This window comes from Aptenodytes patagonicus, chromosome 8 (genome assembly GCF_965638725.1).
Source record: "Aptenodytes patagonicus chromosome 8, bAptPat1.pri.cur, whole genome shotgun sequence".
In the NCBI taxonomy this organism is placed as follows: Eukaryota; Metazoa; Chordata; class Aves; order Sphenisciformes; family Spheniscidae; genus Aptenodytes; species Aptenodytes patagonicus.
The window spans coordinates 12,254,264-12,278,815 of NC_134956.1; the positions used below are offsets into that span (position 1 = coordinate 12,254,264).

General features: G+C 43.1%; 1 protein-coding gene across 2 annotated transcripts in view; it reads left to right on the top strand.

Annotated features, from left to right (window-relative positions):
• The window catches only part of CHCHD6 (coiled-coil-helix-coiled-coil-helix domain containing 6), a 122,239-nt gene that overhangs the window by 25,579 nt on the left and 72,108 nt on the right, over positions 1–24,552 (top strand). Inside the window, exons 5-6 of one of the 2 annotated variants that reach the window (XM_076346392.1) lie at positions 14,198–14,218; positions 19,767–19,850. In XM_076346392.1, coding sequence (XP_076202507.1) covers positions 14,198–14,218; positions 19,767–19,850 — 105 coding nt within the window. The remainder of the gene's footprint in view (positions 1–14,197; positions 14,219–19,766; positions 19,851–24,552) is intronic. The other variant, XM_076346394.1, reaches the window with a different exon arrangement.

Below are 24,552 nucleotides of genomic sequence, written 5' to 3' on the forward strand. Positions count from 1 at the left end.
CACAAAAATTGTCTCCACTGTTTGTTCTTCTTTTAATTGTACATTTTGTGTGGCTGGTAAAAGTTGACTGTTTCCTGAAAAATTTTCAGAATGGAGGCACTAAAGAGCTGAAAGTGTTGGGCATGTGAATGCCAACTAATTACTTGGTATTTGTGGAAAAACAGTCTCTATTACCTGGTGAACACTCTGAAATTAGAGTGCCTTTTTTTCAGGTTGAAGTGATACTGCTCCATTTTGACAGTCTTGGTGTTTTGCATGCAAGAGAAGAGGGCTTTGCAGGAGAATGATATCCCATCCCATGAACTAATGCATTCATATTTAGGGATATCAGTTTATTAATTTTGATCATTATGTTTAGCACTTAACTTTGTAAGCCTCCATTATCATTCTGTTTAGACATCCATCATTATAGTTACTGTCCCGCTCAATTAAAGGTGCTATGCGATAACCCCTACAAAAGCAAGGGATGGGACTTGGCAGGCAACGGGAGGCCACTTCTTGTTCTGTGTCAGACTGCTAGGGAAAGGCTAGAAAAAAATTAGGTGCAGCAGGGAATAGGAAAAAATAAGTTTTCAATTTTTGCTTAGTGTTGTCCTTTCCTGGAAAAAAGGCAAGTAGCAGACAGTTAAGTATATTTCAGTAAAGACTTCTTACCAGCCTGAAAAGGTATCGAGGGCAGCCCTAGGACAGCAGGTTCAGTGCTTCATTCTGGTTTTTCTGTTTTCTCCATTTTTCAGCTTTTATAATTGAATGGTAAATTGCTCGTTTTCATCGGACCCTTTCATTTTGGAAGGCTCCAAGCAGTCTTGTATTGCTACTGTTGCCCTTTGAGGTGAAAATGAAGCATTTCATTTTACGAAACAAGGATATTGAATAGACGGCCCTTTAACAACCAGGTTAGCTTTTTGTCACTAGTTCTTGTGGGTGTTATTTTTATCCTTCTCCTTCTTCCTGTTTCCTTGATGCACTTTGTCTTAAGTCTGGTGTAGGAACTACTTTGTTCAGCACTTAGTTAAGGGCATCTAAGCACAGCTGTCAGATGAGGAAGTGGTCATTTTTATTACAGCTCGGAAGAGGTATTGGAACTGCCAGCACCCCTGGCTTCTCAAAGTGCTGTTTTATTGGTATGGAGGGTCTGCACTTAGAAACCTGTCTGCAAAATGCAGAGTTTTCGGTAGTGTCTGGCTGATACAGAAGTTTCCATTGCGTGGTAGGAATAGAGTGACCAAAAGCTTCAGCCTCCATTTCTGTTGGAGTAATGTCTGTTTTGCCCAAAAATGCTTTGAAAGCTTTGTTTTGTCATCAGGAGTTGAGCTTCAGTTTCATATCACTTGCCCTTAGGGTAATATTCCCTAGCTAAATGGGTGCCCTAAACATTGATTTTAATTAATAGAAATAGTTTTGAAATACATGGTTTTTGTATTTAAATTGTTTTAGTAGGATTTGTTTCCATAGGACTCCTTAGCAGCACACATTACAAATTCTCCCTACAAGATACTGCCAAGACACTCCCTGCTTTAGGTGGCAGCCCAACAGACAAGTACCTAGCCTGCTGCACAATGGTGTAAGGTGTGTACACTCATTCTGTTGACACAAGGTACAAATATCAACTCTTATTCAAGAAGTGCCAAGGGAAAAGTCACGTTTAAAGACCTTGCAGGCTCAGAGGTGATTTCTGTCTTTAACAACATGTCTAATTATCCAGCAAGGGGGAATGGTATGATACTCCAGCGATTTATCTTGAAAAAGAGTTTAAGGATGTCTGGCCAGGAACTGGAGGTTCACATTCAGAAACTTAAGGTGTTTTGGAACAGAATATGCTGATCGTCACCATCGTGTCAGTAATTTTGATTGTTGGGGACTGAGAATGGAAACTAAAACTTGAAATGGCTCTTTGCCTTGTTGCAAGAAGTAAAGAATTCACTGTAACTTGTAATGTGACTTGAGAGAACAACCAGTGTTGTGGAAAGCTTGGGAAGAGAAGGGAGTCTGCTTCTGTGTGTTAATTTGCTTTTATGTGTGTGTGTTTTTCCCGCAACGTGATGTTAATAGATGTCCTTTTTACTTGGCAGTTCCAGTGCTTTTGAGTTCAAGGTAAGCTCCTCTTCCTCTGGGGCTGTGGTCTGAAAAGGATCCTGCTCTTACTGCTCAAGCACTGTGACCAGCATGAAGGGGAAGGTGGGGGCAGAGGAAGACAACTTCAGCTGCTGCCTGTCTCATTTCTGTCAGTGTAAAGAGCTTTACAGAGACAAGTAATATTTTGCAATTGAGTTTCTCTTTTAAAGACACTCTGATGCTAATGTTGATTTAATAAGGTTCTCTCATTCTCTCTCCTTGCTTAATTTGAAACGTCTAATTTTGTGCTTCACAGTTCTGAACACAGAATTAGTGAGGGAAGAAGAGCCGGAGGCAGGGGGAGCAGAGTGCCACACCAGAAGTTGCCAGGGGAGATTGATTCAATAGAGTGAAAAGGTGCAAAAGGTTATATGACCACAGTTTAGAACAATGTGATGGTGGTACTAATGAGAAGGAAAGCTTGATCCTTTAAAATGTTTTAAGGTCTCTGTGGGTGTATAACCAACACTAAATGGAAAAGGGAGCACTGGAGCGTTGGTTTCTTTGAGTAGATTTTTCTTTTGATTTTATAGGTATGTAATATATATATCATTATGTATGACAGGCAGGAAGAAGAATATTATGAGATAAATAAGCATTTAAAGGTTTTTATTTTAAAGGTTGTTTTGATAAGTGTGGCATTTATTTTCAAAAATGCTGAGAGGTTATGAGAGATTGTGAATTTGATCTTGCTAATTTGTTTTGTCTGCACCTGAATGTTTGTGGTTTGTTTTTTTCCTGCTTTAATTTTATGCTTGTGGAAAAAGCTATTGACATCCCTGGACATTTAATTCCTTTATTGTGTTGGGGATGTTGGGGAATGTAAACTCCCCAAAACCACAGTGCCAAAAGATTATCTAAAATATTGTACAAATAATAGTAGTAACATAAGCTTTTTCCTTTGCCTCCTGCTTTGTTAGTGTACCTGCCCTCTGCCTTTTAGGAAACCACTCCTACGCAACAGAGTTGAATCCTAATTTGCCTCTTGCTTGAGTTGGATGACAGCTCTTCACACAACCGAGCGGACAGTGTAAAGGAGTACAAGTTATGTTCAGCTTAGTTTTATGATAAGCTGCCAACACGTTTCATTGAAAACCTCATTAAATCACAATTAAATCCACAGGATAAAAATAGGCCATCTCAGTGAATACTTGATAGATGAGGTTTATGGTTTTCAGTGCTGGCCAGGGGCATAACCTGCTCCTTGCTGTTGGAGCTTGGTGAAAGCTGTGGTGAAGTCCCACCACAGAATCACCAGAAGACTGTCCCAAGCACTGGAAGCTGCCTGTGGACGATGATCTCCGCTTGCGTTTCTTCTGTCCCATGACCTTGGTCAGGTAGAAGTATCCCTTTCCTGCCTCAGACTCTTGTATAACACGCTCGCCCTCCCCCTCCCCCCCTTCTTTTCTTACATTGTTTCTGGTAATAGGAGCTGAACTTCTGCCAATTGCTTCTGCTGAATTTGATAGCTAATAATGGATTGTAGAGTTATCTCAAACGTTTGGTTGGGGAGTGCACTTGACCAAGCAGGCCTGCATAAGGAATGAAGTTGTAGGGCCAACTGTTAATATAGATTCTAAAAAAAGCCTGAACCTACCTTCGAGGGTTTCTTTTTCCCTGACTTTCAGTGCCTATAGTGACTAGTCTCCAGAAATATTTATCAAATCACTTGCCTGTCTGGTTATTTCTAGTCTACTGCACTGGTCAACTTATTTGATCAATAAATCAATCAACAGGTTCTTAAAATTACTTTCATTGACTTTGGAGGTGTAGCGTACAAAAGGAGCTCACAAAGTAAATGATTGTATGTGCCCCAACTCTAATTAGAGAGCAAACAGTGTGGAGGTATGTTTGTAAATAATATCTACTACAATAAATACAGCAATCTGTCTTTAGGGTTCTGTGATACTCTGAGCTGGATTGACTCTTTCAGTTTGCAAACTCATGAAGCATGAATCTTAGCTCTGTCAGGTCATCTGACTGCTATATTTAGAGCATGCACTATTTTAAAGCTGAATTTCAAGCTTCTTGCTTTTGATCAAAAGATCCAGGAGTAAATAATTGTCTGGTTCCTTAGAATGCAACATCATTTTTGAGCTTCAAGAGCTCTACTGAGAGTAAAATGTTGCTTTCTTTTCCTAAGGAAAATTCCTCAAACTGCTTAACTCTTCCTACTGCACCCAGTCTATACCCTTTTCTCAGCAGCAGCAACACCTGGTTTGTGATCCTTGCTGAGAGACTACCAAGTAGTAGAAGAGAGAATGGTCTCCTCCTGCCCCTGATTTTTCCAAGCCATCTGCCTTGAGCAAGAGTGTGTTGCATTGCCCAGTAAATGGGCATCAAATCAGCATTGAATTCTTGTAGTTCTTACAAACGTTAAGCACTTGCACAATGTGCAAAACTGCTGTTTGCAAATTGTCCTATCAAATGGAAATCAAAATTTTGCTGGCAGTGACATAGATTTGCAAGTTGCTCTTGATACAATCATGCCCTGGAGATTGCAATGTAAAAATAAAGAATACAGTTTTACAATAGCCTGAAATCTTTGTTGCTGAATCTACACTCTTCTTTTTGATTTCATTATGATATACTCGGACTTCATTAAAAGATGCAACCTTGCAGCATTTTCTCTGATCACAGCCTTGTGAGGAGCCAAGAGTGCATGTATTTGAGAACCAGTATATTCTCTTCTTAAAACACACAGTGGGTTACAAGTGCTTTGGAAGCAAGAATCAGAGTCTCTAGTGGACATTTTGTCTGTAGCTCAAAACCACAACTTAATTGGCAGCCTTTTCATAACACTGACTGTGGCCTAGGATGTAGGGAATGCTGCGGGTGAAGACCCGAGGTACATTTTCAGAACTGGTTGTAGCGAAATCTAGTGCTGACTGCCTGTCTCTCTTTAGTGATCACAGAAATGAGGGAGATTGTGGTGACGTTCCTCACTTCTATGATTTTTCTTTTCTGGGCAGTCTCTGCTTAATCTTTCTACGTATTTTGACTCCATTTTACTCCGTAGGTAACACCTTACTACAAGCATGATTGTGTATGTGTACTAGCCCAGACCATTTATTTTAACTTGAGTCCTCTGTGCTTTTTGTGGTCCTTTCTGTAAGACTTTGGAATCCACTTGATCTATGCTAAATGTTGATTACTCTATGTGTTTCCCACAAACATCTTGGCAAACTGGTAGGTTGGATTCTGCCCCCAGAAAGATACGAACCCTGTAACGCTGTGTTAAAGCGTGCTTTGCGTATGTCTAGAATGAAAGAGCAGGCAGAACAGGAAAATCTACAAGACTCTGGAAGTGTGTAAAAAACAAACTGTGATGTTTGAAAGTGCACCTGACTCTCCACCTGCAGAAGGATTCATAGAGACTGACAAGGGATGCATGAACATGACTGAAGGCTTTCAAGAATTTTCTTACTCCAGCATGTAATTAAAACAGTCTTTGCCTGTATTAAAAAACAGCCCCAAAGTCAACTGTATTTCTCTTAAACTGTATAGTATTTGGGATAATCCTTTTTTAAATAAAAAGAAATTAGATTTCTAATCTTGTGGCAGGAACTCTGTATTCACTGTACTATACTAAACCTGTATCCATTGGCTGGTGCCTATAAATACCTGTTTCGTTCAGAGGCAGGTAAAAATTGCTGGTAGTGTCTGGGAGCAAGTGTGGGAAGGGAATTTCTACTGAACTCACGTGGTTCATAATTTTTGCTGCTTGGAGGCACATGGGTTGATTATGCATGTCATCTTAGAATCATAGAATAGTTTGGGTTAGAAGGGACCTCTAAAGGTCATCTAGTCCAACCCCCCCCTGCTGTGGGCAGGGACATCTTCAACTAGATCAGGTTGCTCAGGGCCCTGTCCAACCTGACCTTGAATGTTTCCAGGGATGGGGCATCCACCACCTCTCTGGGCAACCTGGGCCAGTGCTTCACCACCCTCAGCGTAAAAAATTTCTTCCTTATATCTAGACTGAATCTACCCCCCTTTAGTTTAAAGCCATTCCCCCTTGTCCTGTTGCAACAGGCCCTGCTCAAAAGTTTGCCGCCATCTTTTTTATAAGCCCCCTTGAAGTACTGATAGGCTGCAAGAAGGTCTCCCCGAAGCCTTCTCTTCTCCAGGCTGAACAACCCCAACTCTCTCAGCCATTCTTCATAGCAGAGGTGTTCCTATCAATGAAATAGGTCAAATGACCCCCCTGATCATTTTCGTGACCTTCCTCTGGACCTGCTCCAACAGGTCCGTGTCTTTCTTATGCTGAGGGCTCCAGAGCTGGACGCAGTACTGCAGGTGGGGTCTCACCAGAGCAGAGTAGAGGGGCAGAATCCCCTCCCTTGACCTGCTGGCCATGCTTCTTTGGATGCAGCCTTGGCCTTCTGGTCTGTGAGCGCACATTGCTGGCTCGTGTCCAGCTTTTCATCCACCAGTACCCCCAAGTCCTCCTCGGCAGGGCTGCTCTCAATCCCTTCATCCCCCAGCCTGGATTGATGCTGGGGGTTGCCCTGACCCAGGTGCAGGACCTTGCACTTGGCCTTGTTAAACCTCATGAGGTTCACGGGGGCCCACTTCTCCAGCTTGTCCAGGTCCCTCTGGATGGCATCCCGTCCCTCTGGCGTGTCGACCGCACCACTCAGCTTGGTGTCATCTGCAAACTTGCTGGGGGTGCACTCGATCCCACTGTCTATGCCATTGATGAAGACATTAAACAGTACTGGTCCCAATACGGACCCCTGCGGGATGCCACTCGTCACCATTCTCCATCTGGACATTGAGCCGTTGACCACTACCCTCTGGATGCGACCGTCTAACCAATTCCTCACCCACCGGACAGTCCACCCATCAAATCCGTACCTCTCCAGTTTAGAGAGAAGGATGTTGTGGGGGACCGTGTCAAAGGCCTTACAGAGGTCCAGACAGATGACATCTGTAGCCCTTCCCGTGTCCACTGATGCAGTCGCTCCATCCTAGAAGGCCACTAGGTTAGTCAGGCAGGACTTGCCCTTGGTGAAGCCATGCTGGCTGTCTCGAATCACATCCCTGTCCTCCATGTGCCTTAGCATAGCTTCTGGGAGGATCTGTTGCATGACCTTCCCAGGCAAAGAGGTGAGACTGACTGGCCTGTAGTTCCCCAGGTCTTCCTTTTCTCCCTGTTTAAAAATGGGGGTTATGTTTCCCCTTTTCCAGTCAGTGGGAACTTCACCAGACTGCCACGACTTCTCAAATATGATGGATAGTGGCTTAGCAACTTCATCCACCAGTTCCTTCAGGACCCACGGATGGATCTCATTGGGTCCCATGGACTTGTGTACCTTCAGGTGCCTTAGATGGTCTCGAACCTGATGTTCTCCCACAGCAGGCAGCTCTTCATTCTCCCAGTCCCCGCCTTTGCCTTCTGCAGCTTGGGTGGTGAGGCTCGAGCACTTGTCAGTGAAGACCGAGGGAAAAAAGTCATTGAGTGCCTCCACCTCCTCCATGTCCCAGGTAACCAGGTCTCCCGTTTCGTTCCGGAGAGGGCCCACATTTTCCCCCGTCTTCCTTTTATCCCCGACGTACCTATAGAATCTTTTCTTGTTGCCCTTGATGTCCCTGGCCAGATTTAATTCTATCAGGGCTTTGGCTTTCCTAACCTGATCCCTGGCTGCTCGGACAATTTCTCTGTGTTCCTCCCAGGCTACCTGTCCTTGCTTCCACCCTCTGTAGGCTTCCTTTTTGTGTTTGAGTTTGTCCAGGAGCTTGCTGTGCACCCTCCTCGGTGCCCTAAGGATCTTGAACTCCACCATTTCGTGGTCACTGCAGCCCAGGCTGCCCTTGAGCTTCACATTCCCCACTAGCCCCTCCTTGTTGGTGAGAACAAGGTCCAGCATAGCACCTCTCCTTGTTGGCTCCTCTATCACTTGGAGAAGGAAGTGATCATCGACGCATTCCAGAAACCTCTCAGATTGCTTATGCCCTGCCATGTTGTCCCTCCAACAGATGTCGGGGTGGTTGAAGTCCCCCATGAGGACCAGGGCTTGTGAGCGTGAGGCTGCTCCTGTCTGTCTACAGAGGGCCTCAGTCTTCCTGGTCAGGTGGCCTGTAGCAGACCCCCACTATAATGTCACCTGTCCCTGCCCTCCCTTTAATTCTGACCCATAAGCTTTCGGTCGGCTCCTCATCCATCCCCAGGCAGAGCTCCATGCACTCCAGCTGGTCATTGACATAGAGGGCGACACCCCCTCCTCATCTCCCCTGCCTGTCCTTCCTAAAGAGCCTGTATCCCTCCATCCCAACACTTCAATCGCAGGAGCCATCCCACCACATCTCTGTGATGCCAATAAGGTCGTAGCCCTGCAGGCGCATGCATGTCTAACTCCTCTTGTTTATTCCCCATGCTACGTGCGTTTGCATAGAGGCATTTAAGTTGGGCCCCCGATGAAGCTGTCTTACTGCCTGGAGTTCCTTTGTGCTGCTCTTCAGGCACTCTCCTGCTGACCTGTGTTCCTTCTCCAGGCTCTGGGCATCTATTGCTGGCCCTGGCATCAAACTGGTAGGAGTGGGATGGATTGAGGTTCCCCTCCCCCGGCATCTCTAGTTTAAAGCGCTCTTCACCAGCTTGGCAAGCCTATGACTGAAGATGCTCTTCCCCTCATCTGACAGATGGACCCCGTCAGCCCCCAGTAGACCAGGTTTCTCAAAGCGAGTCCCATGGTCTGAGTAGCTGAACCCCTGGCTGTGGCACCAGTCCCATAACCATTTGTTGACTCACCAGATTCGACTGGCCCTTTCAAACCCCTTCCCTTTGACCGGCAGGATTGATGAAAAGACTACCTGTGCTCCCGAGTCCCTTACCGCCGCTCCCAGGGCTCTGTAGTCCTTCTTGATAGTCCTCAGACTGCTCCTGGCTGTGTCACTGATGCCCACGTGAAACAGCAGCAGTGGATAATAGTCAGTGGACTGTACGAGGCTTGGTAGCCTCTCGGTGACATCTCTGATGCGAGCCCCCGGTAAGCAGCACACCTCTCCAGAGAGTGCATCTGGTCGGCAAATGGGTGCCTCCGTACCTCTCAGAAGAGAGTCACCTACTGCTATCACCTGTCGCCTTTTCTTAGTGGCGCTGGTTGTTATACGGGGGCAGAACGGGCTGCATTACTCAGCTCCAGCGCTTCTCCTGGCGTGACAGGACTTTCCTCTTTGGCCTGCAGAGCGGTGAAGCGGTTCTGCATGGGCACCTCAGGCTTCAGGGAAGTGTCTTCCTCCTGCTGGTCCTTGCCTTTGCAACCGTCCATTCTTCTGCATTATTGCCCCCCCCCTGCCCCCGGGCTCCCTTCTGCGTGTGCCGGTGGAGGAGTTTTTGGCTGTTTGGCCGTGGGCTGCGGGTCCGCTGCAGACTGCGCTTGGAACCAGCTATGTAGCTCCTTCTCTGCCTCCCTGATGTTACACAGTCTTCTCACCACCTCCTGCAGCTCAGCCGCCTGCTGCAGGAGGTCCTCCACCTGGGCACACCTTTTGCAGGCAGGTCTGCTGCCTGTCCCTGCCCCAGGAGAGAGGTCTAGGCACTCCCTGCAGCCGGAGGTCTGCGCTGCAGCCTCTCCCTTCAGCATTTCGTCTGCGTGGAGGCATCAGCTGCCGCTGGGGTAGATGGCGCAGACCCCCCAGCTGGAGCCACGGCCTTCACCCTCAGACGAGTGCCTACCATTCTGCCTTGAGGGTCGGGTAGGATGAGTGCCCTCATTGGATTTTATAAAAATCTTGATTTTTTGCAAAACAGTGGTCATGTTTGACTCGGAAGCTAATATATTTGGTATTTAAGAATCTGGCAAGAGAAAGCTACGTCCCCGTATGCCTGCACAGAAATGAGATTGGGATGTAGGCATGCGTAACTGTTATTTTCCCCCGTCTGTCCTATCCCTAGAAAGCCATATGCCACCCTTAGGCTAGCATAATGGGAGTCTGTATTAATGATTATGAGCTAGAAATAATCCAAGAAGAGTTGAGTGGCCTTTGATTCTAGCTTTATGAGAAATACCTCATTGACTCAGTAGGGTCTGAAATATGTTCTGGGATAGAAAGTCATAATTAATACAGAATATCATGATGCCCTCTCTTGAGATTTTTTTTTTTTTTTGCTAAATTGGTCAGGGACTTGGAGATTCTTATGTCTAACAGGCAGAGTAGGAATTCAAGCAAGGAGGTAAAAATTTAGAGGGAGTTGTTGACTCACCTGCTATCAGAAATAAGCATCTTGAGCATACATCTCAAGAGAGCCTACGCTCTGCAAGATTTCTATAGACATTGAATGCCTTGTCTGTTGGCAGCCTACAAAATGAAAACTGGATGTATATGTGCATGTATAGAAGTGGTGATGGGAAAAGGAGAATGTGGGAATGGGCTGAAGTATTAAAGCAAGCAATGAAAGCAGATGGTTTACTTTGGATTTTATAAAATAAGTTTCTCTTTATTTTGTTTTAAATGAAAACTATCAACTGTCAGCATTGCAAACCTATTTGTAGCAATGCCGTAAGTATTAGAAGTGCAGTTGTCCCTGAATCATAAAAGGGCAGAGGGTTTTTCTGCTGCTTCCCATCTTCATGTTTATAGAATTGTGCATGCTCTGTATACATTAGAGTTGAGCAATTTCATCACAGCCTTTCCTCAAAATTGATTGCTGTTCAGTGTCTCTTCCTGCTTCCTCTCCCTTGTCAGTTGCTTACATCTCTGACTCTCGTTACATTTAATATTGATACTGCTTCAATTTTCCACTAAACTAGAAGCATTTAAGGGTCTGGAGTGGATACTGAATGTCTAGATATATTCTTTAAATGCTTTAATTCCTATCATTGTGGAAAAGTTTAGAGCTGGATTATTGCCTTAAGAAGAAATGACTCTGCTCATTCAGTGATGAAGTCTGGTCATTAAGATGTTAGAATATGTGCTGCAGAGCTCTTCAGATGCTGACATGAGTGCAAAAGTTGTTGCCAGCAGCTGTCTTGGGTTTTGGGCACCTGCTGCCTCTCATTTCTCGCATCTCCCACTCTATCTTCCACTCCCAAAGTTGGCAGTGCCCCTAAAAATACTCTGTATTGAGTTCTTAAGTAGGAGATCTCTACCAAGCCGGTAGTCTGGATTCCTGAGTCATTGGTCACGCTGTAGTGAAATTAGTTATATGACAGAGTTATTGACTATGGCAAGGTAACGGACATCTAGGGTGAAACTGGTTCCAGTCAGGTTACAAAGGCGTTGCCCTTCTAAGGCCACTGCTTTATCAAGCTGATCCCTTCCTCCCTCGCCGCCAATTGCAGAACTATGTTTTGATTGTTCACTGCCAGTTTTACATTTGCCCAGACCACGAGAGACATGAGTGACGGGCCCGTTATGGCAGTCATGTATGGGTGATGTGGTGTATGGGTTTGGGAAAAGATGCTGGAAGTTGTCCGTATGTGTGAAATAACTAATTTGGTGCTGTATTTTTTATTTCATTGGAAGTTGGACTGTTGATACATATGTGGGAAAGCATCCCCTGCCTGAATAATCAGTGCTCAAATGTGAAATTTTCAGAAGCACAGATGCATTAATTACATAGTTCCCATATCTAGCCAGAATCTTCTGGAAGTGGACTGTGTCGTCCTTTCCCCCTGTATAAATACCTAGGACAGGAGTTGCTGGTTTGGCCTGAGATCCTGTTTCAATAACCTTTTGCCTCTGATACAGTCAAGAGGAATATCTTGATTTGGTTCTGACCCCAAACGATTAAGTCCAGTATTTATTCAGCTTCCTGTGATTGCTATCCAGTGGGTTACCTGGAAGAGAAATGAACCCTGTTTTAGCAGAAGAGTTCAGCAGTATTGACCAAGGGTGCTAAAAGATGGCTTGTGTCCCAGGGCTGGGATTATAAAGCTCACAAACCCCCAGCTGGGAGCTGGAAGTGAAACTCACTCGGTTAGGAAGCAAGGAACTCAGATGTTGCTCATTTCTTAAACAGTTTACTTAAACTTTGCAAATATTAGTGGACATGCTGTGTCTTTTATTATCAGTCAAAGTTGGTAAATGCAGGTCTACAAAGAGATCTTGGCACGTGCTTAGGAGGTAGCAAAACTTAAACCAGTAGCCCTCCTGAGTTTTCATTTTTGTATTATTTTATGAGTATCTTTTATTTAGTCTGTGCTTCACTCCAAATGTAGTTATTTTTCCCAACACAGCAATATGTCCTACTGCATTTACACCTGTTTTAATTTTCCTGTGTCCATTCACTGGAGTGTATCTGTCTATTCTTGGAGTAATAATTTCCCCTCCTCCTGAAAGGTGACAAATTAAAGCCTTTGGCAGTACCTGCGGAAGAAATGCCCTGTGGTTAGTAACAGTGTTATCTTTCTTAAAACTGTAATTCTGCTATTGTGCGTTATATCTTATGGGGATATAAGGGGGACCACCTATCAGTGATGGGGCTGGTTCCTTCTCCTTCCTCTCTTCTCAGCAACTGGCAAGTGACACTGAGTTAGTACCTCGTGTTCATTTTGTCATGCAAGCGTTTGTCCACCAGGAATGTGACAGTTAATGGCTTAGGCACCCCAGGCATGACAGATGTAAATCCACTAAAGAGCTACCGGTGTGCATGACCTACCTGCTGAAATAACAACATGCACCATAAAGAGCCCTGTGTTCCTCCTGTCCATCTGCTGAGGACGGTCAGCCTTGCAATTGCTAAAATGTAAAAACAAAACTAAGCACATCTGTCTTGACTGTAAAAATCAGCAGGAAGAAAAATGTTATTCAAATCAGGGTTTTGTCAAGATCGGTCAGTGATAACTGGTGAACACCTGTTGTGTATTGGTTCGTTCAGCCAAGGACTTGATGCTGCTATATCAAACCTGTCTGCAGAAAGGGGGGAATTGGTTTCCCCCAGTTGAACTGTAGATGTTCGGTTTCAGCCCTCTCAGCTGTTGCAAGGGATGAGGATGGATGACACACATAGCTGATGACACATCATCCCTCAGTTACCTGAAGTAGTCATTCTGTGCCATTAAAATGATGGCAGATCCCATAAACATATTGCACTCCACCGTCTGCTCCCTCTGGCACTGAACTATGACCAAGAGGAAAGTTCCTCCTGCCCTGTCAACTCCCCTCAAATAAATAATCATAATAAAAAAGGCCAGCCTTTCTGAAGTTCCTGCTTAGCGAATGTGCTGCTGATTGAATGTAGCCCTGAGAGGCAGGGAAAGCTTGCAGCCCTTGACAACAAATGAGAGCTGTGGCTGCCTCATAAATGCCTTGGCTTCAGAAGGAGGTGGTTATGGGCATGAACTGTTTATCATCTTGTACTTGCTTTGCTGCTGCTGGGTTACTGTGTAAATAAAAAGTAGTAATTAGTAAATAAGAGGTGATACTGCAGCCTGCTTCATCTGCTTGTCTTCATACTTAAATAGGCTTGCTGACAAAAGAAGGAGCAGGTGAAGGCAGCTCGGATCTGGCAGAGGTTTGGGCTGTGCACTAAAGATGTGTTCAATTGCCTATGAAAGGGGATCTGGTTGGAAATCTGATCAGTCAACTGGCTTTCTATTAGGAAGCACTCTTTGAAATTGTCCAGTAAAGAAGATGACTTGCTATGTAGGTCAGCTTGTGCATTCAAAAATGCCCTTGCTAAAGGATACTTGTTCTTTGCAGGTGATTTGGAAACAGCGCAGTTGTTGGCCACCTCCTTTTGAGTGTGCCTGGCACTGCCACGTTCATTGGTGCATGTTGTGGATATCGGCATCTCTAACATTGTGCAACACCTTGAATGACTCCCTGAAACTGGCTGCTTCACAGCTGTCTTTGCTTAGCTTCCACCTTACAGGGGGATCCTGCAGCAGTCTTTGGGGGCTTTGCTTTGTTTTTATTTTTGGGGGTGCATGTGCTTTTGTTTTGCTTTAATAGCACAGTTTCCAACAGGGGACAGCACTGCACTGCTTAAGATGCTTGTCATTTTTAAGGAACTTTTCTAAACTTGTCATCCTAAAAGCTATATTGTGCAGCAGCAGGCGGCCTCCATAAATCACTGATTTCTCTTTTTCTTCTCTTTCCCTTCCTTTCTCTCTTGCACTCTCTTTATTCCAAGCCTGCGGATTTGGACGCCTGGGTAAGCTCTCTTTTTTGTCTGGATCTTGCTTATTCCAAGTGTCATGTTGTTACTGTGCACGTACAGATTGTTATTGCTGAGCACAGATGCAGGATTTTATTTTCTGTCATTACATTTTAAAAGGTGTTCAGCTAGAAAATTGCATATTATTTCCTCCATAAAGATTTTCACTGGTTCCTTTTGTGTAGGTTACAGCTGCTGAAACCAAACTCGATCTGGTGATGTGTGTTGTTGGCTAAGAGAGTAGCAGAAACAGGAGGAAATGAAGGTTACACCAGTACTGCTTTTTAAGGCCACGAGTCTGCATCTGGGTTCTAAACCAAAACAAAACCCAGTCACCTGCCTTGAACAGAATGAGAGAAAGGACAAAAAGCAAGTGATTTTGTAGGCCTCGCATGTTTGGAACAGTGACTGCAGGCTGCTCCGCAGTAGTGGTGATATTTCTGCTGATGCAAGTGGAAGTTGAGTCAAGGCTTCCCCATGGTTACTTGTCCAGTACAAGCCTCCCTGTAAAGTTCTGCTGTTCAGTCTCAGGCATGATGTGCGCAAGCTGCCTCTTGCTGTTTCAGTGTTGCCCTTTCAGCTCTGCCATTCCCTTTAGGCTTGGTCAGGAACATGCCAACTAGCTAATTTTGGAGCTAGTTCGGTTCTTCAGTGCATTGCTGTCAATTCCTTCTTCTAGTCTTGGAGCCTTTAATAGCATTTGCTTTTCTCCCCTGCCACTTGGACTGCTACCAGTCCACCAGGACTGGCAGAGACATGGGAAAGCATGAGGTATAAGAATTTGCAGTTGTGAAGTGTGGCAAGCTGAGGTACCCAGCCAAAACATCTCTGCTGTGCTGCTGCAGAGATATTACTGGATACCTTTGGGGGAAGCTGGTTAACTCCTCTCAGCAAAGACAGGGTGATGTAGAAACAAGGCATTTGACAGAGACTTAAGGACCTTTCTTTTATCCTTGTAGCTTCTTTCCCTGGATTGCCTCTGACTGATTATCTAGGCGTCATCTCACTAGTTTGTCTGTGACTGGTGAACGTGTTTTGCCAAGAAGATAAATATTTTTGCAATAATCTTGCCAAGTGCTGTGACTTGCCTTTGAGGAAGTTCTTTATAGATTGAGGTATGGACCTTTCCTTCTAGCTCGACTTGCCCTTTGCAGAGAGAGGGGTGGTTTCTTTTCCTCCAGTAGAGTCTTTTCCATGCCCTCTCCCCAAATCCTAGAATCCCAACAGTATTGCAGAGAGAGACAGCCTGATGGTAGCCGTCAGCTGTGGGCTGTGCTATTGCTGCACTTTATTCCTGGGTGCCACATGCCCTACTGTAATCTGACCCTGCCAAGAAGCCCTTTTTTTCAAGCAGATTTCCTTCCTAGTTTTCATGTTTAACAAGGTGATGAGAAGGGACTGTGATTAAAAATAATAAAAATCTGGTGATATTTCGTGGTGGGCAAAGCCAAAGCTAATCTGTGAATGGATGTAGCTAGAGTGAAGCCCAGCACTAGAAGATCAGTGGCACAGTCTGATGTGTTGCGTGTTGGTGTCAGTTCAGGATGAGGCTAAGAGTGTCTGGCTTTGCTCATAGAGAATGAACCAATAATATTTCATTACCTCAATTAAGAGGCTTGCAAAATATTTCTTTTGGCCTGCCTGTCAGCTAGCAGGCCAGTGCTTGAATTCTTTAGTTGAGCCAGTGTGTAATGCATAGCTTTAGAAATGTGCTTTCACAGTTTGTTTCTAAATGGGTTACTTGATAAAGGTAGAGGAGGAGGGAGGGAATCACACATGACTCTGCCCTAGCTCTTTGTCACCGTTCAAAGCAGCACTGAGAGAACCTGAAAAACTTTGGGCTGTGGAAAAAGTGTAAAGATAAAATGTAGGAAGAATTTGAAAGAGCCCCCAGGCAGTCCATGGGTCCATATCCATGGAAGCTGTAGTAGCATGCTAGGTAGTATACCTTCACTGTCCTTTTGTAAGAATGCAATGTTTGTAACTTCTGACGCCATCAGAGGGAATTCTTGAGCATTTCCTGAATATATCTTATACCTAGTTTTTGTACAGAAGACAATTGCCTATTGCATACATTCTCTTTTGCAAATACATGCTGTCCTATGCTACTTTCTAAGTTTTGGGTGCATTTGTGTGTGCTACAACTAACTACACTCTTCCTCCCCTCCCTCTCTCTTGTTTCTGTCTTCATACGCCTTGGATATCACACTCTGCTGTGTTCCAAACTACAGTTTCTTAGATGTAATCTCTGGGCTTTGGCCATCTCTTGCATGATATGTTCAAGCTCAGATGTAACTTCTGCAGCGTGGAGGTGAAATGCAACTTTCTGATATAGGATTTTCAAACCAGTGTGTTATCACGCATATCTTCCCTTCTCCTTCCTTCTTTAGTTCTAAAGGCGTTTGAAGAGTGTATCTGATGCTTTGTTTGGCACCTGCAATCTCAATCCCCAGTGAAATTGTAATCATCTCCATAGCAGCCAGTTCTGTCTGGGACACCACAGGCTTCTGACTTCAGGTAGGGGATAAGCAGCAGGACTAGAGGAACTCTTAATAAATATCCCGTATTCATACAAAATGTCCCTTGTTGCCTAACCCAGTTTGGAACAGTGAATATTTCAAATGACACATGCTCTGACTGTACCATTCATACTTCAAACATCATCATAAAGTGTACTAAAGTTTCTAGTAATAACAGCTGGGGATAGAGGGAAACAGAAAGCAACTTTCAAGCAGATCTGTCACAAATAGAATGTTTCTCAGTATATTTCAATGCACGGAAAGATCAGCAGCTCTTGAAAACAAGCAAGGCATTGAAAATATGTTTGGGTTGCGAGTAAGTTTTCTCTGCAACCTCTGGTTCATCATACAGCTTATGGGTGATAAGTGGAACATAATGGGAGATAATATGGGAGAAATTACTGAGGGGGAAGAATGGTGAGTATACTGAGGTCGTAGTCTGCAGTTGGGAGATCTGGTTTTGATTCTTTGATATCAATTTTGAAAGACCCTAGGGAAGTCACTAACAGAATGTCTGTCTGCTGCAGGGTGCATTGGTGTGGAGGCATTATTCACTGTGGGCATCCCAGCCCCAGTCAGGTCTGCTTGGGAGTCCATGGGTCATCATCATGCAGATCAGCACACCTCTAATGTGTCTGCATCTCAGCACCCTACTTGAGAGATTAGGCGTTTGATTTGTGTTCCCTTCCAGAGGTGTCATATGGATAAATAGGCTGAATTTCTTGGTGAATGAGGTCAGGCAAGCTCACAGGTTGAAAAGATGAATGGGTGTGTGGGTACATGGATCCATGTCTTGCCAGAAACAGAATAAAGCCTTTTGCCCACCAGTATTGCCCACCAGAATAGTCTGCTACCCCAGGAGAGTAGCACTGCCACGTAATTAATTTATTTAGATTAAGCAGAAACTTTCTTGCATCTTTAAGAGTTCATCTTTTGACTCTTTTTTCCTCCCACCCCCCCGCCCCCCGATATTACACTTCACACAAAAAGCACCTTCCATCTGAATTGTGCAGAGGGGTCAGCACTATGTTACTCTTCTTTCTTTTCCTTATTTATTTTCTCATTAAGGAAATACAAGTCACTTGTTTAGTAATCTGATTTTATGGGTGTTATGCAGAAAATCAGCAGGAGAATCAGGGTCCTTTGGTCATCCACCAGACCACCCTGCCTTCTTACATCTGTTTCATTTCAGCTGAAATTGCTTAGTCCTTTTCTGTATAGAAGACGGATATTGGTTCAGAAGGATAGCTATGGTCCTCTTATCAGAAAATGGTAATAATTTTGGCACTTACAAAGTGCCCATCAGCGCCCTTATTGTTGCTGTGGTGTCTCTTTGGTCAGGTTACATATATGGGGCAGCTCATTCTCATCCCTCTCCCCATCCTATTTCAGCTGGTTTGCAGGGTGGAAGGTATATAGCAGCTCTGGTTAAACCAAAGCTAGAGATTTTGCCTTTAATCAAGTGTCTTGGAGAGCAAGAGGATTTAGATATGAGTCTATAGTGCTTGTGCCTTACCATGGCCTTGTTGGCTGGGATGGCAAACATGGGAACCAAAATATTTCTTTTTCCTTTAAAACCAGACAAACAGACACCACCACCACACCCCTACAACCCCCTATTTCACGTACTCCTTTTCTTGCTTACTTATCAACTGCCCCTCACTGCCTAACTTAAAATCTCTTTGAAGCCCTATTATACCACTGTATTTCCATCAGCAGGGGAACAGAAAGAAGGAAATGCACAGCAACTTGCTTTCAGATGTAATTTTTCTCATTAACAATGGCTGTTGGCCAAAAAATGACAGGTCTGAGCCCACGGGGATATTTGTCCCAGCTGCTTAATCATATTGGACCAGCATCTTCTGTGATTGTACCATCATCATTAAAAGTTAAGAGCAATGCTGCTGGGATGTTATAGATTAGCAGGGTTTGCGTTCATGTTAAACAGACTTAATAATTCTGGTTTTGAGAGGTCTTCTGCCTGGTGATAATTTATGTGGCCCCAGAGATTTTTGGGGCGGGATGGGGGAAGAAAAACAAGTGCCGTTCTTCTTGCTATTGTTGCTTGTTATCTTTAAACTTAAAAAGTTTGGTTCTGTTCCATCAATGCCATGTTTCTTAAGGCTAGTTCAGTTTAGATGTGGGAATGCAATGAAGTGCTGCTAGTTGTAAAGAGCTAAAAGGCAAAAGCAGTTGCTGTAACCACACAGACTTTATTTTTTTAATTGAGCACTGTTTAGTTGATGACTGGGTTATGCTTAAGCATGTGCTTGTATACCAAGTTTGCTGTTTTGGAAGTGTCACACTTATACTTTGGAAGATGGAAGAGAAATTCTCGACACCCATCTCCTCTCCAAATCTGCAGCACCCAGCCAGAGGAACTCTGGGGGTGCTGGTGGTGTATGCACAGAGAGCATGTGGAGAGAGCACTGAATTATCAGGGTAGTCCTATGTATGTCTGTAAAAGCAAATGCATGGTCGGTGAGAATGTGTGTTGCTATAACAATGTTACAAAATAGCCTTGTATTTCGGATTTTCCTCATGATTGTAGGGATGTGTTAAATCTATAGAAGTTTTCTGACACTCCAAGGGGCAAGTGTTTATAAAGTGGAGGATTTGAGGTTTATTTTTAAGGTAAGGTGAAGAACATTGAAGTGGAGTAATAAACATCACGATTCGTGGAAAACAAAGACTTGGATAAGGTGGAGTTCTGAAAAAGGCAATAGGAAAGTGTCACCTTTCTATGATTATATGTTTTCATTTGATAAGGAGAAATAAAATCAAGGTTACAAGTTTGAATATGATACTAATAAGAGTGTTTCAAACTTGTGGGGATAATCCAAAATGAACTGCAATACTGAAGGTTTGTAGTTCCACCGAGAGGGGATCTCGTACATCAGTCCTGAGCAATGATTTTTTTTTTTTTTTTTTTAGTTCTTTCCAGTCTGCATCCCATGCACTTCCCTTGCACTCACACTTTTTATTTTTAATTTCTTCTTCTACTGATGCTCTTTTGTTCTTCCCAGGCCATGGAGCTGCAAGGCAGGGAGGCAGAGTTGAAGCGGCAAGAGGCCTTCTATAAAGAGCAGTTGGCTCGCATTGAGAGAAAGGTAAGGCTAAGTTGTCTTTTATTTGTGGCCTCCGCATACTAATGGGATCGGATGCAGATCTGTGTGGATCCAAAGAGCAGAGAAATAAGAAGCATTGTGCTGAAACCTGGAACTGTCAGCTCCCAGTATCTATCTGCCCCTCACCCCTTATATAGTTAAGTGATAAAAAAGCTGTACAAACCAAATCTTTTGAGCAACTTGCATTTGAAAGATAAGGGGGTTTTAGCTGGATGATTTTTTAAAAAAGATTTCTAGTAGTTCAAACTTTATTTTCTTTTTCACCATGGGGTTTAGGTGAAAGCTAAATTGAAAAAAACCAAGTGCCCTGGTTTTTTTATTCCTTTTGTTAAAAATACTTTCCTAAATTAAAAAAAAAACCACCACAAATCTTGCTATAAATATGAATTAAAGTTGTATTATTAATTTTTCTCTGGGGAGCCCAACAGTTCAAAGAGTGGTGCTGCAGTGCACTGCCTGCTTCTTGCTGGATAAGCCTTTGAAATGAACATGATTTAAAGAGACACTGTCAAGCATCTTTTAAGCCTGAAATGACCTTTGAAAATCCATTTAGGGATTTGAATCTCTCCCCTAAACGTGGGATTTGCTTCTCTGTTTAATTGTTTACCATGATGAGTTTTTAAAAATTGATGCCATAAAAATAGGAGCAGCCATGCTGTTCCTTATGAACTAATGTGTTTTTCACTTCCTGGCAAAATGAAATAATGTTATAAGTAGTCTTTATTTTTTAATAAATGTGGAGAATAATCTTCTCCAATTTGAAGCAATTAGACCTCCTGACAGGGAGTTGCATACATCCGACTTATAGTTGTGTTATGTGACTAAAAAGAAAGGCAAACAATGAAAAAGGTGGGTTGTAAAGAGACAGAGAAATCAATCAGCTTTATTACCAACATGTAACATGATGGCGAATATGGAACATGGGAAAATTGCAGATTATAGAAATGGTAGGAAACTATTGGCACATCTATTCCTCTTTTCATTCCCTGCTACTGCATGATTGTCCATGCAGCATTTTTTTTAAGCCATTGATGGTAAAACATGCCCATGAGCAATTTCACATGATACCATTTTGCAACACTTTAATCCATACAGTTCATTAAAAAATAAACTATTAAAACTACCACTCAGTGTTGCATTCAGATTTTTAAATTCTATTTCTAGATAATGGGGATTGTTCAGCGAAATTGCAAACAATCTAGCAGCTATCGTTCTAATTATCGCAGTTGTCCATATGTTCATACGCAAAGGGAATTTTTGCAATTTCTTGGTCTCATGCTGTGTGCTTCTATTATATTCTTCTCTCCGGATTTGGTTTCATGAAGCGGAAACTGCAGGGAAAATCTGTATGTGTGTCTGTCCTTTATGAACAGTGGGGTGGGGAGAGGTTTGTGTCCAGGCTGCATTGTCCTTTTTTTGAAGTCTTTTGTTGTATTTTGCGTTTCCCTTTTCAGGTCCATGCCCCTTGCTGTCCAAAGTCCCAGGGTAACTTTTTAAACAAGGTGATGGATATTTCAGTGCAGGATCTTCTCAGGGGAGTAAGGTGGCTTGCCCATAGTCCTATTCAAACTGCAGAGCTGCATAGAAACTATCTTCTAGTTCTTACATGTACAAAAGCAAGTAGATAAAAGGACACGTTTTCTTTCCTCTCTTAAAACACTAGGTAGTTTCTGACCCTTGAACACTAGCGTTCTGCTGGTAATAAAATAGAAGAATGCCTCCAACCGTTAGTCTAGATTGGAGTGGGAGGTGGTGGGGGCTAGAAAGGAGAGGAGAGAAATGTACTTGAAACAGTGTAATAAAGCTTAATTGTATTAGTTTTGAAAAAGGTTTTCGATCTTCTCTGGATAATTTTATTCCTATAACGGTTGGAAAGATGGAAAACACAGCACAGAACAATCTTTTTTATTAGCTGTTGCTTTTATATAATTCTGCTTTTATTTGTTGAATACACGCAGACCTTGACATTTATTTATTTATTTTTCCTTCCACTGTGCTAAAACCTTCCAACTCAGTCTTAGATATATTTTTATCCATCTGTGTATATGTGTGTGTATACATTAGAAAAAAGCTATCGGGAAGGGGATGAGGTGGGGAGGAGCTCTGAAATAGAAGTTTGCTTTCTCCGCTGTTTTTAGAGGGGATGGTCACTTGGAGTGTGGTCACTGGTAGTTCGGAGGTGTTGGGCTGGGAGTGAATGGATGCGATGGCTCAGTGTGGAGGTAGAAAGCTGCAATTTCTCCTTGTAAGGTCCAGGCTAAGTACCTTCCCGGTAGGATGCTAAGAATAATTGTGTTATATACTCCTTACACCATAGCAGCTGCTGCACTGAATCAAACACGGAGACTGTCCTGTTTCTTCTGACGGTGGTCAGTTTTCAAAGACTTTGAAGGAAGATACAAAAAAACCTCACCAAAACAACAAAAAAAATCTTTTGGAGAACAACGTTGAGAAGAGTATTCCTAAGTGTTGTCAGTCGGAGGCTGGCACATGCCCTGCTGCAAAAGAGTTTATTTTCATTCAGTATTTTTATTCACTGTAATGGAACTTGGATTACTGCCATCGTTCTTCTATGTGTCTCAGGCATTTTTCCTGAAGCCTTGTTTAGCTCTTTGCCTCTGATATCACGTGGCAGTGTGTGCCACAGGTTAACTTATATACCCTATAAATTCTCTGTTACCAGTTTCAAATACTTTTTTTCATTTAATATTCTTTATGTGAAAGAGATAAAAGGAATTCTCTTCACTATTCATTATCTGTAGACTTCTGTTCCCTCTTTTATCTTCCTATTAAGCTGAGCAGTCCTCACCTTTTCAGCCTCTGCTTGTGTGAATGTTTTTTTCCAGCTTTCTCATTCTACTTGTTTGTCTTTGGGCCCTTTCCCCCTTGTGGCTCTGTCTTTGAGATGTATTGACCAGAATTGAACTCAGTAGTTCCCTTGAATGCAGCAGATTGTGTGAATACATTATCTTTTTATTTTGTAATCTCTGAAAGAGTACTGTAATCTACTGGACAGAGCACAGAATTGGAAGCAAAAAACTGCTCATTTTCTAATAGCTGTTTCTCTTTTGGGAGTTTGAAACAATTACTTAGTCCATCTATCTCAGTTATTCCATCTATATGATGGAATAGCTTATAATGGGAGGGCAAAGTGTTGTGAAACAGTAAAGCTATAGAAATGCTAAAAAGGCTTTGCCTTTAGTTTTGCATGAGATGAACTATGGGTGTACCTTATTTCAAATAGATCTTGAGAAACTCAGTTTCTCTAGAGAGTTTTATTAAAATTTTCACAGGAAAGGGCATGTATGAAAAAATAATTTCAGTGTTTCAGCTTTTGGGGTTTTCCCTACATCTTCTACTAAAGCACTGGAAGAAGTAAGACGGTGAGTGCAACAGTGTTGTGTCACACTAGAGATCCATCTAGTTCAATATGCTGGTCCTGACTGTGACCGAAAGTGGATGTCCAGGGATGAGTGTAAGATCAGGGCAAGTATATGGGATACTTGCCCCAAATGCTTTGATCATCCTGGCTGGTCATCTTTGAAACGTTTCCACATCTGTTTAATCCTCTCTGAGAGGTGTGAACCAGAACTGCGCACACAGTGCTCAAGATATGGGGGGACCATGAATATATACGGTAGCTGTATCAGAATCACTGTTTGGTTCTCTGTTTCTTTTGTTTGGTTCTCTGTTTCTTTGTAGTGCCTAACGCTTGATTTGCACTTCTGACTTGTGTTGAGCAAACGCTACGCACTACTGCTACTAGCAGCATTCAGCTGTTTTGAGTGCAGATTTGAATGCATGAAGTAGCTGTGATTGAATGCATGAACCTATGCTGTGATTTGTTGTTGGGAGGTATTCTTCCCACTGCGCCCTTCATTACCAGTTTGTCAGGGGTTGTGTGTGTGTGAAGGGGTGGTAGGTTTTGTTCTGCCTGCACTGCAGGGCATGCTTTTCAGACTTTTTAAAATCGAATTTTATTGAACAAATTCCTTGCGGAGGATCAGAACACTGGTGATGCCCTTGGTCTTCCTCACTTTAACTTTGGTAGTGTGTTGTAGTTGTGTGTTTCAGTCTCTTGGGTTGCTTGTATGTTTTTGTTTTGGAGTGCCTGAAGTATTTTGGTAATCAGGAAAATTACAGGGAATATATCCTTTGAAGTGACTGTTTCTTCTATGACTCCGTAATTGCAGGATTTTGGAGCTGGTGATACAGACATTCACTTCCACACCTGTGTTTCCAATGCGACTGTCTAATCTCCAATAAGTAATCCAGTAATGACACCTGGGTAATCTGTTATAAGCGGTTAAACTTCTAACTCTCACTTGTTAGAGTAATTTTACATCTCATTAATGTAATCTGGAATTGTTTCACAAAAAGTGGGTCTTGTCTCAACTGTTTTAAAGGAGGTTTTGTACTGTAGTGTTTCTCTGGGTAGAAAGAATGAGAGTTGGACCTAATAATCTGTAAGGAAAACCTTAGAAACACTAAATTTGAGAGGCTTAGGCTGATGTTCTTTCATGCATTTATATGTTAGTGAGAAGCAGGGAGGGAGATGGAGGGAGCTTGGTATAAATAGTTAATATATATACTGCTCAGAACTGGGATTTTTATTAGAGATTCTGTGTATGCGTTGTCCTGCTTCCTCCGAATGGTAGAAACATCCTTTAAAAAGTCTGATAAG